We start from the raw sequence: 13,695 nt of genomic DNA on the forward strand, positions 1-13,695 counted from the left end.
CACTTGGGAAGAGGGGCGGAGGGTGGGTTCCTGGGCCAGAACACGCTGCCGGGGCATGCACACACTTTCCCCGGCGCAGTAATACTGGGAGAGTTGGCCCCTACCCAGGAAAGGCCTTGGCGGGAGCAGAGCGGGCAGTGGGCCATTTTAAGTGGCCAGGGTTTGGCTGAGAAGAAACCAGCCTTTTTTTTTTTCTTCTTTTTTAAGAGAGGGATCGGGTGGCGGTGGGGATGGGGATAAGCTGTTATAGGAACCCCTAGCTCAGGGCTTCTGCAGAGTCTCTGGCCCATGGGCAGAGGTGAAGGTCGGGACCAAGGATTACCTTCTCCCCCAACCCCCTATCTCTACTCCCATCCCCCACCCGTTTCATCCCCAGAGTATACTTTCCAGGCGATCTGGGGGTGGGGGGTAGGAAGGGGGCAGAGGAGGGAACGTTTGATGGGATTATAGTAAACTGCCTCGGGCTCGGTGGCGGTTAGGGCGTGTAGGAGGCCTGGGCTCTGCCACCGCCGGGTGGCCTAACGGACGCTCCGCGCTGCTCCGGGCCTCAGTGTACCGATCTGTAAACGGGGGCCGCGAGCAGAGGTGGGGATCTTCCCGACCTGCTCGGCCTGCCGGGAGTGTCGGAGACTCTCGGAACGCGTGCGGGAGAGGGCCCGGGGGAGGGCGGCGGAGGGGCGCGGGAGAGGCTGGGGGCCGAGAGCGCCCGCGGCGCTGGCGCGGGGTCAGAGTCCACAGGGAGGCCCGCGGCCGCTTAGTTGGCTCGGGCCGGGGGTTGCGGTGCCTCCGGGGCGGGGGGGGCGGTGCCACCGGGGCGGGGCTGGGCGGGGCGGCAGGCGGGAGGCCCGGCGTGCGTCAGCGCCGTGAGCCCCGGAGTTTTCCACTGACGAGGAGGGCGGAGCTGCGGGCGGGGCCGGGCGCAGCCAGTCTCCCGCCGCCGCCGCCGCTGCCGGACGCGCAGAGCGAGGGGCTGCTGGGCCGACGGCTGCCCGCCGAGCTAGCGAGCGAGCGAGCGAGCGAGCGCGGGGTCGCAGCGCAGGGGGCGTTCCCGGCCAGGACGCGGGTCGCGGCGTTGCCCTTGGCGAGCGTCCGGATCGCAGGTCAGCACCGTGGGCTCCGGGCCGGGGGACGGGACCTTGAGGAGGGGGTGTCTCGCATGGGACGCGCTGCTTCCCGGACCCTGCCGTTTGCCCCCCGCCACTTTGAGCGGGTGCCGGGGCGGGGACAGCCCGGCCACGGACGGCGCGCCACGGCCGGAGTCCGGGTCGGGAGACCGGGAGGCGACAGTCTCAGGTTTTCCGCTCCCCTCCCCCGCCGCCGGGACCCCAACAGGTCACGGCGCCCCGAGCGCGGGGCGGGTGGCTGCCGAGCCGGGGTTGCGCGCTGGCGGCGGGCTGGCGGCGGGCTGGCGACGGGCGCGCGTCCGCGGGTGAGTTCCCTTTTGACCCAGTTGCCTGAGAACTTTTCAGAAGTTCCTCGCATGGCCGGAGCAGGTGACATTTGTCGCCTTCCTCCTCGGGCTCCCCCCGGGGGCGGGTGCCGGGGCTGCGGCGAGTGCCCGGCGTCAGTCAGGGAGGGAGTGGAGGGGTGAGCGTGGAGTGAGGCTCCGTGAGTCACGGACCCCGGGAGGGAGGGAGGAGGAGGGATTGTGTCGTACGCTCACCTGTTTGTCAGTCACCGTCACACGCAGAGGCCACCGCTGTGAGTCACGGGCGCAGCTACACCGGCCACCCGCGGGCACATGTAGGCTTCTCCCACGTACGGCTCCCTCCCCAGCACGTACTTCCTACAGGTCCTCAGTTTCCCCTCCCCGGGGGCCCTTACACCGGCACGGCACTGTTGAGATGCCCACACTACAGCAGCCGTCACACACTTAGTCACTCCTGCTCCCTGGCACAGTCACACACCGCCCACACTCCTGACACAAGGGGGTCCCTCCCCGGCTCCACTGCCCACTCGACACCTCCACTCAGATGTCTCACAGTCCTCTGGAGCGGAACTCATAGCTTACCCCCAAATCCTCATCATCACTGCCTTCTTTGGTCCCCACCTCCAGAGGTCACCAGGTTCCCTTCCCCTTTCTCCTAAGCCTTTGGCCTGTCATCTCTCACCTAGCTCTGGCAGCTTGGTCCAACCGGTCACACCCCCTTCTGTCCCTTGCTGAGCCATCTTTTTAAAATGCAAATCTGGTATTGTCACTCCCTACTTCAACCCTTCTGTGGCTTCCTGTGCCCTCAGGCTAAAGCCTGCCCTGTCAGCCCTGGCTCCCTGGCTCCTGAAGCCCCGTCCCAGGCCGCCCCTTCCCCCTCATCTCTCTGCCTCTTCCTCTTCAAGTCCCTCATGCTTCCTGTGCCCCCCTCTCTCTCTGGAGCTTTTCCTACATCCCATCCTTTACTCCAAGAGACCTGTCTTCACCCCAAGCTGTACCCCTCCCACCCTCCATCCCAGCACTCAACACGGTTTGTAACTCATTATACTCCTCCCCACTAAACTCAAAGCTTCAGGGGGGCAGCACTGGTCTGTGTCTTGCTCCCTGTATGCCCAGGTGTGTGACACAGTGCTTGGCATGTCATAGGCGCTCCATAAATATTTGTTGAAGGAATGAATGAATGAGAGTGAAGGGGGCCTCGCTTAGGTGGAGGAAGCAGTCTCTGTCAGGTGCAGTTTCCTTTCTGCAGGAGCAATTGCCTCATGTAGCCTGCAAACATTTGGCACCCCCCCAGTGCCAGGCCCTGGAGGCCAAGGCTGAGGAACTGTCCCCTCCCCTGGGGATCACTTTTGGAGGGATGGGTGGGGGAGGGGTGTGCCAAGGCTTCCTGCCTGCCCTCTCTGGGCTGCCCTGGCTGCCTTTCTAGCCAATCCCCGTGGGGGCCTGAGGTGCTCAGAGGTGCTCTCTCCTTCTGCCAGTAAGTAGTTCCTGAGGATCCGAGGTCATCTGACCCCAGGTACTGCGGGGAGCTGGCCTGGCCTGGCCAAGGCCTGGGACTCTGAGGTTAAAGGACAGTCTTCAAATTCCTGAAGGAGGGTGGAGGCAGCTGAAGGTGCCCCCTTCCCAATACCAGCTCTAACTGGGGGCCAGGGCATTGGGACTGCTGTGGTCGAAGAGGAGTTGGTGTGACTTTTCAGAGGCCTGGGGATTCCTGCCCCCAAACAGCCTTTGTTTGCCTGGTACCCAGGGTGAGGTGGCCTTCCCTCGGCTCACATGGTGTGGCCTGAGTGTGTAGATAGTTGTGGCTAGTAGGGTGGGGAGGCGCCCCTCCTCCTCCTGGGCTGTCAGCTTCTGTGAGTGGTGACGGCAGGGCGGCCTGATTCTCAGGGCCCAGGCAGATCCCGGAAGAAGCCTGGTTCTCTTCGATTCAGGGCCTGTCTCTGGGGCTCCTTGGGGGTGTGGTATTTCTGTCTGAGCCGGCTCCTGGGAATTGCTTTTCCTTCCTCCAGGACCCTCGGAGGGGGCTGTGCTCACCCTGGGAACGGTGCCACGGTCAGGATCTTGATTCCTGGGTAGCTGCTGAGGGCCCCTCCCCCACCCTCTGACTCACTGTCTGACACTTTTCTTGGACTCTTTCACTATCTCTCATTCCTTTTCTGACTTGGCCTCTCCTGTCTCTGGCTGAGTCTTTTTGTCTCATCTGCCTCTGCCTCTCTCAGCCTCTGGATCCCTAGGTCGGGCGGCCAAGCACAAGAGCCAGGGGCTTTTCCTCCTCCCCCAGTGTCAGGGAGGAGATGATTTCCCATTTCCAGGTCTGCAGAGTTTGCTGGGTGCTCCTCATTAGAACCTGCACCACAGGCTGTAGCTTTCCTGTGTCCCTGTTTCCCTGTCTGCAGCCTTGGAGTTTATAACCCCCTCACCTTAAGCTCCCATTCTGTAGACATCCCTGAGGCAGAGCCAGGGTGTCTGGCTTGAACCTGCTTCCTTAACACTCCTTCTATCTGTTTACTCTTGGGGAACCTCCTGAGATGCCTGTGTTGGCACCTGCCTGCAGCCTGAGCTTCCTTTTCCTGCTCTCAGAGTTACCCCCTTCTGGGTGCTATTCTTGCTCAAACCCTCAGGCACAGGTTGGGGGATGGGCACGTCCTCCCCTCCAACTAACTGTGACAGGAGCAGGAGGAGGGCACACTGACCAGTGGGCCCCAGACACCTCATGTGCCTAAATCGTTTCTCTGTGTATACCTGATCTGCAGCGTCAGCTGCCTACCTCTGATGGTCCTCAGGAGCCTTCTCTGTGCCAGACTCTATTCCAGGCACAGGCACAGTGCCGATCAGGCCGAGAGGCCTTCATCCTGGCATGAGGGAGATGAGCAGTGAGGCCATTGCAGGACGGGGCCGTAAGGGCTGTGGTGGGGGAATCCCAGAGCCCGCGGGAGCCCAGAGAGGCATGTAGTGGGGAGGAGTGAGGGTTTCAGGGAGGCCTTCTTGGAGGTGACTTCTAAAGGGGAGTGAGGCTGGGTTCCAGCTTGTGCAAAGGCCAGGAGGTGAGCAGGTCGTGGCCATTTGGGCAACTGCAAGTTCAGCTGGAGTATAAAGTGAGGGGGGTGGGGAGAGTCTTGCGTGATGAATCTGGAGGGCAGGCAGCAGCCAGGCCTTTTTCAGCCTCTTTTGGAATTGTGGACTTGATCCTAAGGGCTCCCCTTAGGGAATGATTTTCTGCATGGGGGTGGCAGTAGATAGACACGCGGTTTAATAAGATCACTCTAGCTGCAGGGTAAAGAGTGGCTGCGGGCAGGGGGCAGGAACAGAGGCAGGGGACATGGGTAGTAGCAGTGGAACAGAGACATAGGGGTAACAGACTTTCAGAATTGAAGGTGACATACGTAAAATGCACAAAGTATATGAATCTTATGTGTACAGTGAGATGTTTTAGACACTCATGGAACCACCACCCAGATCAACATAGAATATTTCTAGACACCCCTCACCCCCGACCCCCCCCCCCCGCCCCTGCCCCGGGAAAATTCCCTTATGACTGTCCCCAGTGCATGCCCTTCCCACTTGCTGGATAACCACGATTCTGAATTGTATCATCACTGATTGGGTTTGCCTTTTCTTGAACTTCGTTCACATGTAATCTTGTGTCTGGCTTCTGTCACTCAACATGATATCAGTGAGATCCATCTGTATTGTGTGTATCCAGGAGCTCTTTCTTTTTTTCTCAGTGTAGAATGACACATTCACCAAGCATTTACCACTGTTCTAAGAACCTGACATGTAATGATTCACGTAAACTTCCCATCCCTGTGAGGTTGTAAGACAAAGAATTGAAGACACAGAGAAGTTAAGGAACTTGCCCAGGGTCACCCAGCCAACTGATAGCCGAGCCAGGGTTCGAATGTAAGCAGTCTGGTTCTGGAGCCAAGGTTTTCTTAACACTATGCTGGGTGGCCTCCGTGATACCTACCAAGTCTGTGCCTGGCCTTGTGTGGCTTAAATGAGCTAATGTGTACTTCCAGGACTGGGTGACTGGATGTGGATGGAGGGAGACAGGAAGGAGTTGAGGATGACTGCAGGTTTCTGGCTTGAGTAAGTGGGTGGGTGGCAGTGCTGTTACTAAGATAGGGAACACAGGAAGAGGAACAGATGGCATGGGGGGTGGGGAACAGAGACAAGGGGTTCGATTTGGGGCCTGCAGTATTTTGTTTCTAAGGGATGGCCAGGCAGAGAGACCAAGTGAGCCTTTGGTTTGGGGGAATCTCAGGCTTAGGTGTGTGATTAGGAAGGCATTCAGCACCCTGTAGACAGCATCTGGAGTTTGGGAAAGGATGGGGTCTCCCAGCGGGATTGTGGTGGGGACAAGATGCGTGGGTTGTGGTTTGTCCTTGTGTGTTTCTGTGTCTGGGTGCCTCTGTGCTCTGTCTGCTTGTGTGTATGTGAGTGTATGCCTGCCTCTGGGCCATGAGTTCCTGCATCTCCTGTGAGAGCCTTCAGGTCAGCTGAGAGCTGGGTTGTGTTTGTTTGTGGTTTGACCCTGGGGGGTGTGGGGGTGCCAAGCCTGAGAAACTATTTGCTGAGAAGCCCCCGGAAACACCTGTGTGTCCTCCTTCCCTGGGCCCGTTGTTGTTGGAGGGTTGGCAAGTCGGGGAGCTTCTCTTGCTGCTCATGTGCCTGTGGGGAGAGGCTGTCCCTGGGATGAATTTCATCTAGCAAGTTGGTTGACGGCACACCGCCTGGGTCTGGGATCCACAGATTTTGTGGAAGGCTAGGCAAACGGGGATAGGGGTGTTTAGAAAGGACACCTGAGTAGGGGAGATCGCCAGCCTTCTGGTTGGTTTTTCCTGTTCACTCTCATTTCCTGTGATGGCAGTGGGGGAGGGGCTCCCCAGCACTGGGGCCTCTGCATCGTTTCCCCTTCCTCCTGGTGACCTCCTGGGGCCCAGCCCTGAGTGCTCAGGAGGCACAGAGAGACAAGGTAGCTGGGCTCAGCCCTAAGGACCGAGTCCTTTGGGGATTCCCAAGCAGTGGAAGGGGTTGTTATTTGCTGCAGCATTTCAGGGAAGGAACCCCAAGTGCCCTCCACTCGATTGAGGCCAGCCAAGCTGTGGGAATCTCTGGTTGCACTCCTGTGGAGGGCTGAGACCCTTAAAGGGGAGACACAGCAAGCAGTGTATCCTGGGGTGCTCCAAGTCACCCAGCTACGGACGGGAGAGCGTCGTCTTGGCTGGTCAGTTTTACTAGAAGAGGGTTTTTTCTCAAGGGGAGAAAATAATTTCCCTAGGAAGTTATTTCAAACAAACAGGGTTAGTATTGGAGTGGAAGGCAAGATGAAGGTGAATTTTGAAGATCAAACAGGAGATGCTAAAGAGACACAAAGCCCAGGTGGCTCTGGCCCCAGTCAGGCCTGGAGGCCGGGGACTTCTCTTGTGGGCGGGGGTTTCTAAGGGAGAGTCCGAGCAGCTCCACCACAGGGAAGTTGGACGCTGGAAATTGGGGCTGGTGTCAAAGCCACCCTGTTCCCTGAGTCCTGGTCAGCCTGGCCCTGAACGAGGGCCCGTTGCCGGGGTGTGCGGGGCGGCGTGTCTGTGGGTGTGCTAGGGGCAGGAGGAGGAGGAGGAAGAGCCACTGTACAAGGGCTGTGCAGGCTGCCGGCGTGCGCCCAGCCTCACACACACAAAGGCACACAGATGCAACTGTGTGAATCACCCAGCCAGTGAGTCAGCCCCAGGATTCCTGCCGGGGAATGAGCGTGGCCAGGCTGAGGTCTGTCGGTCCATGTGTCGGTCTGGCGTGTGCTTGCGTGTAGGTGGGTTACAGGAGGTAGAGGGGAAGGTGCCCGGCGCTGTCCCAGGAAGCCTTTGGGGCAGAGGTGGCGGGAGTCTGTAAGGGCCAGGACGATGGTTTGGATCTCAGTGCTCCGTCTGGTGCAAAGAAGCCTACTAGAGACTTGGCCTTGGCATGTAGGGCTCCTCGGGGAGGGCCTGGGCTGCCTCGGAGGGTGGGTGGGAGAGGTGATGGCCAGGGCTGGGTGCCCACCTCCTGCCCTCAGGCCTGCCACCTAGAGCTTTCCCCTTCCTGTTCCAGGCTGTCTGTGCCCAGACCCCAGCGTACCCCTCACCACCATGACTGGGCTGCTGAAGAGGAAGTTTGACCAGCTGGACGAGGACTCCTCCTCGCTCTGCTCGTCCTCCTCCTCTTTGTCCTCCTCGGGCTGCCACTCTCCCTCCTGCTCCCCGAGCTCTTCGGCCTCCCCATCGTGGGACTCAGATGAGGAGGGCCCCTGGGATCAGATGCCCTTGCCTGACCGCGACTTCTGTGGCCCCCGAAGTTTCACCCGTGAGTCCCTTCACCCTGGGAACGCATTACACCCCTCTTTCCTTCCTGAAGATGAAATTGGGGGGCCCTGATGAAGTCGTTCTGGCCTCTGGAGGTCGTGTCCCCATGGCTTTAGCTTCCCTGCTTGACTCCCCACCTCATCCACTTCCTGTCCTACAGGGGTCACTCGGGAATGCCCCCTGTCCAGAGGTACTTGGGTCCAGCTACATTCACCTTTAACCTTGGGACTCTCCAGCTTAGAAGTCATCATGTTCAGGGCAGGGCTCCTCAGTGGCCCTGGGGCCTTCCCGCCCAGCTCTGTCCCTCAGTTCCTGTTTTGTTTCTCCAGCTGGCTCCCTATCCTCTACCAACTGAACTGCCCGAGTCCCACACCCCACGCTTCTGTGCTGCGGGGCCTGTCAGGCCGGTCCCTCGCCTAGCAAAATGCTGTTTGGCTTTGCCTGAACGCAGTGAAAAGGTTTTTTCCCAGTTATTTTTTCAAGCTTGCGTAATTCTGATTCCAAACTGACAAAGGTGGCCCTAGAGCAGTGTTTCTCAACCTTATTTTTCATTATTGCACCCCAAACCCCAAGGAGCCCATTGAGACATTTTTTCCCTGATCCTCCCCACCGTGATGTCTTAATACCACAGATATGTCTATTTATGTACTATATGCATATCTGTACATTATACATGAAAAAGTATATAATTTTTACCAGATAGAATCTAACAGTACATTAACTGACTAAACTACTATGGGTTTACTCTGGAAGTACAAGGATGGTTTAATACTATAAAATCTAATCATATAGTTTACCAAATGACTATGTCAGAGGAGGAAAAATATAAGAGCCGCTGTAGATACTGAAAGAATATTTGATAACATGTAATATTCCTTCCAGATAAGACCCTCTGTATGATAAGAATAGTCAGGAACAAGATGAGGACACTGTCTGTCACCACTGTTAGCTGACATTGTTCAGGAAGTGCTAGACAATTCAGTTAGCAAAGAGAATGAGAAATATACTGGATTGGGACAGGCAAAATTGCCATGATTTGCAGGTGTTCGACTACATGATAAATTCAAGAATATGTATACAGAAAACCTATTAGAAGGGAATTCCCTCAGGTAGCTGGGTACACAATTAATATATTAAGTTTAAATATATGGAATTGCTACGATTTGATTATTTCATGGTAACTTCTTATGGTTCAACCTAATAAAAATCAATAATATACCAATATATATATCGAATATGCCAATACATAGCTTACTAATTAACATACTTAATAACTTATAAAGGGTAGACCTTTCTAAGCTTGTTGCAAAATGCAGAAGCTATAAAGGAAGAGCTCAATATACTTTTGATTACATAAACCTTAGAAATTATTTCGTAAAAGCCCACAAGCAAAAATAAAGGACTAGCAGAAACTAACACAACATTGTAAAGCAACTATACTCCAATAAAGATGTTAAAAAAAAAAAAGGACTAAAATATTTGCACAGATAGGTTAGATGATTAATGTCTAATATTGAATATATATAAAAAGCTCCTACAAATAAATTTTTTAAGAACTATAGAGGGACTTCCCTGGTGGCCCAGTGGTTAAGACTCCATGCTTCCACTGCAGGGGGCACGGGTTCCATCCCTGGTCAGGAAACTAAGATCCCGCATGCCCCATGGCACTCACCGCCCGCCCCCCCCCCCCCCCCCCCCGCTACAAAAAGAAAAAAAAAAGAACTATAGGAAACTGTGCAGGGGAACTGTAAATGGCTACTAAAGATGGGAAAGATGTTTAATGCTCTCATTTGGACTGGTAAATAACAATGAGCCAGTGTTGACATAGGGTGATGTTGCATTTTACCAGTTCCAGTCTCGGCCAGGCCGGCTCCTAGGCTCAGATTCATTTCTTTTTTGGGGTGGGAGGAGTGTGAGGAGAGATGGTTCAGCATCACCTCCTGGGGGTTAGGCCCTGCCTCACGGAGAACTAATGCCCGCCCCTCCCCTGCCTGCCTTCCAGCCCTGTCCATCCTGAAGCGGGCCCCCCGGAAGCGCCCAGGCCGGGTAGCCTTCGATGGCATCACTGTCTTCTACTTCCCTCGGTGCCAGGGCTTCACCAGTGTGCCTAGCCGCGGCGGCTGCACCCTGGGTATGGCCTCCCGCCACAGTGCCTACCGCCGCTTCTCCCTGGCCGAGTTTACGCAGGAGCAAGCCCGGGCACGGCAAGAGAAGCTGCGCCTACGCTTGAAGGAGGAGAAGCTGGAGGCGCTGAGATGGAAGGTGGGGAGACCCTCTGCATGGCCCTCGCCCCAGGAGTTGCTCGGAAGTCCTAGCCTTGGGGGGACAGGTGTCAGGGTGGATGCCGATTTGCTTGTTGTGTTTTTGGGAGGCCTGTGGGGCTGTGATTGGCCTGATCAGGGTTTGCTGCCAAATTATCTGCAGGCAGATGGGTATAGAAGGTCTCCTGTTTGCTGCAGGGCTGGGGGCGTGGTGCCTGAATATGCCTGACCTCACTGGGGAGGGGGAGTGGATGGGACACCGGGGGTTGGTGTATCTGTCTGGGGGAGGGGGTTTGTCCACGAACTGGGGAATGACATGAATAGGAAACCTGTTTGCAAATGCCCTGAGGGTGTTTTCTTGGCTGTCCCATTCACTATGGCATCCACAGTGCCCAGCCCAGAGAGAGTAAGCACGTGGCAGGGAGGTATTTATCAAGTGACCGATGCTGCCAGAAACCGCATCCGTGTCTGCCTCTCACGTCCCTCCTCTCTTCTCTGGACACAGCTTTCGGAGACCGGGATACCCAAGACAGAGGCCGGCCTGCCGCTTACAGTGGACACCATAGATGATGCCTTTGTGGAGGAGGATTTGGCAGTGGCCATGGCAGGTGGCCAGTTGGAGGAAATGACCTTCCTCCAGCCCTACCCAGCCCGGAAGCGGCGGGCTCTGCTGCGGGCCTCGGGCGTGCGGAGAATCGATCGCGAGGAGAAGCGAGAGCTGCAGGCCCTGCGCCAGTCCCGGGAGGACTGTGGCTGTCGCTGTGACAGGGTCTGTGATCCTGAGACCTGCAGCTGTAGCCTGGCGGGCATCAAGTGCCAGGTACGGGAGCCAGGCGGGGCTGGGAAGGCGAGCCTGAGTCAGGGGCTTCTCCGGGCTCAGCCGGATCCTCACCTGCACCTCTGCTTTCTTTGCAGATGGACCACACAGCGTTCCCCTGTGGCTGCTGCAGAGAGGGCTGTGAGAACCCTAAGGGCCGTGTGGAATTTAATCAGGCACGAGTTCAGACCCATTTCATCCACACACTCACCCGCCTGCAGCTGGAGCAGGGGGCCGAGAGCCTTGGGGAGCTGGAGGCCCCGGCCCAGGGTGCCACATTCAGCCCCAACGAGCAGGTCCTGGCCCCCACGTTCCCTCTGGCCAAGCCCCCCGTGAGCAGCGAGCTGGGAGACAACAGCTGCAGCAGCGACATGACCGATTCGTCCACAGCATCGAGCAGCAGCGAGGCCCCCAGTGGCTCTGCCCACCCGGCCCTGCCCGGCCCCGGCTTCCAGCCCGGAGTGGACGATGACAGCCTGGCTCGGATCCTGAGCTTCAGTGACTCTGACCTGGGCGGAGAGGGGGAGGAGGAGGAGGAAGGGGGTGTGGGCAGCCTGGACAACCTCAGCTGCTTCCACCCAGCTGACATCTTTGGTACCGGTGACCCCGCTGGCCTGGCCAGCTGGACCCACAGCTATTCCAGCTCCAGCCTCGCGTCAGGCATCCTGGATGAAAACGCCAACCTGGATGCCAGCTGCTTCCTCAATAGTGGCCTTGAAAGCTTGGGGGAAGGCAGCCTCCCCGGCCCCCCGGTGCCAGCCATCACGGATGCCAGCCAGAGCAGCTCAGTGGACCTGAGCTTGTCCTCCTGTGACTCCTTCAAGCTGCTCCAGGCCCTGCCAGACTACAGTCTGGGGCCCCACTACACCTCCCAAAAGGTGTCTGATAGCCTGGACAACCTCGAGGCGCCCCACTTCGCCCTGCCTGCCTTTTCTCCCCCTGGGGACGCCAGCACGTGCTTCCTGGAGTCCATCATGGGCTTGTCTGAGCCAGCCGCCGAGGCCCTGGCTCCCTTCATGGACGGCCAGTTGTTTGAGGACACTGCCCCAGCGTCGCTGGTGGAGCCTGTGTCTGTGTGAGGGTTAGGGTGCCTTTTCCCGGCCCCAAGAGCCCTGTTGCTGCTTCGTTGTAATTGGGGGCTCCCTGAGGTCTGTCTGTCTGTAACGGTCTCCCATTGGCTGGCTCCCATGTGGGCACTCCTAATTTTCATGCAACACTCTGGATTGATTTATTTATTTTTGTAACCTTCTGTGCTGAAGGGGGACGGGGTGGGGGGCACTTCCCCTTTCAGCCGCCTGGTCCCCCATATGCCCACACCCTCTCTTCCACTTCCATGGCCGTGCCAGGAGCAGGAAGAAATGTGGCTCCCCTGGAGCTTTGCAGACTCCTTTTCGGTCTTGTGTGATGTTCCTAAGCCCAAAGACAGCCACACAGGGCTGAAATCAGCCACTTCTTAAGGCTTCTTCTGCCACCCTGAGCCCTAGACTTATGGGTTGCTGAATCCTCTGGACTGTGAAGACTATAATTTATTTCCATAATAATTTATTTGGAGACTAGGTGGCTGGCAGGCAATGCTAGGGTCGGGGTGGGACACAGACCCCTGCGAGTCCCTTTGCCTTTTAGTCCCGCAGCCCTGCCCTCGCCGGGACTTTGGTGTGGACCAGGCATGGAGTTGAGCCCTCTGTCTAATGTGGCAGCTGCTCTGCTCCGGCTGGCTGAGCAAGCCGGGGCTGGCCTGGGACAGCATCTGGGCAGGGGGAGGGGCTGGGCTGACCAACCGTGACCAAAACCCTCTTCTGCCCCACGCAGCCCCCTCTCCTTCCTGTCCTCTGCCCCATCTTCCCCCTCCCCAAAGGCCGCAGCTTTTATTCCAAGCCCATCAATGTAGGAGGGGGAAGCAGGAGGCCCAGAGAGGGCAAGGGGCTGCCCCAGGGCCTGTAGCATGCCCCTGACCACTCAGGGCTTTCCAGGCACGCACTCCAGCCTGGTCCCCCTGCCCGTACCCTAAGGCCAGTTGGCCAAGGGCATGGGGTGGCTCCTTATGGCTTTCATGCCATTTGTTTGCAGATGTTGAATTTCGCATCATAGTTTCTATATTGTCCCTGAGTATTAGAACTGTAATTTATTCATTTTTCTGTGTCTGTGCCAAGAAGCCCAGGCTCTGGGCCTGCCGTCTTGCCTAGGAGGCCTTGCCAGCCTGCGAGCTTGTGGGAACACCTTGTACCTGAGCTTACAGGTACCAATAAAGAGGCTCTATTTTTCAGTGTGGTCTGCGTTTGTGGATCTGGGAGCACATTTGTGGGACCAGGAGCACAGGTACACCCTCAGGTGGCAGTGAGGAGGGAGGGGGAGGGGGAGACAGGCCCTGCTGGGCAGTATGGACATTGAGGCTGTGTTGGGGATAGAAGTGGGGGACACACTGGGCCTCTTTCCATGCCAGCCAGTCAACTCAGAGACAGGAAGCCAGTGAGAAGAGGCTGGCCAGGCAGATGGAGCAGTTTTCCCCGTGGATGAAGCCATCTCCAGTGGTCACCTGGATGGTGGTGGGGAGCAGCAGCAGGGCAGTCTTCTGGGACAGGGCTGTCCGCTTGGGATGGGTGTGGGCTTACTTTTTCCCACTCACCCGCACTGAGCTGGGGCCTGGCCTTGAGGGTGAAGCGGGCAGTGGGATATGGCTGGTGCAGGCCTTATGTGGGACTGAGTGGCTGAGGTCCTTGGGGACTTGAGCACCAGAAGCTGCAGAACCTCATCCATCTGCACCAGCCAGACCTGTCTGACCTGTCCCTGGCAGCTTGGGCCAAAGGCCAGAAGAGCAGGCTGCACTCTGCCCCAGGGGGCCCCAGTCTGGGGGCC

General features: G+C 57.5%; 1 protein-coding gene across 1 annotated transcript; it reads left to right on the forward strand.

The window, feature by feature from the left end:
• Nucleotides 1–907: 907 nt before the first annotated feature.
• CSRNP1 (cysteine and serine rich nuclear protein 1) lies at nucleotides 908–13,105 on the forward strand. Its single transcript, XM_036869319.1, has 5 exons — nucleotides 908–1,100; nucleotides 7,514–7,765; nucleotides 9,767–10,026; nucleotides 10,531–10,845; nucleotides 10,941–13,105. Exons 2-5 carry the CDS (start codon nucleotides 7,552–7,554, stop codon nucleotides 11,919–11,921), a joined length of 1,770 nt encoding a protein of 589 aa, XP_036725214.1. The 5' UTR covers nucleotides 908–1,100; nucleotides 7,514–7,551; the 3' UTR covers nucleotides 11,922–13,105.
• The last annotated feature ends 590 nt before the right edge of the window (nucleotides 13,106–13,695 follow it).

This window comes from Balaenoptera musculus, chromosome 11 (genome assembly GCF_009873245.2).
Source record: "Balaenoptera musculus isolate JJ_BM4_2016_0621 chromosome 11, mBalMus1.pri.v3, whole genome shotgun sequence".
Taxonomy (NCBI): Eukaryota; Metazoa; Chordata; class Mammalia; order Artiodactyla; family Balaenopteridae; genus Balaenoptera; species Balaenoptera musculus.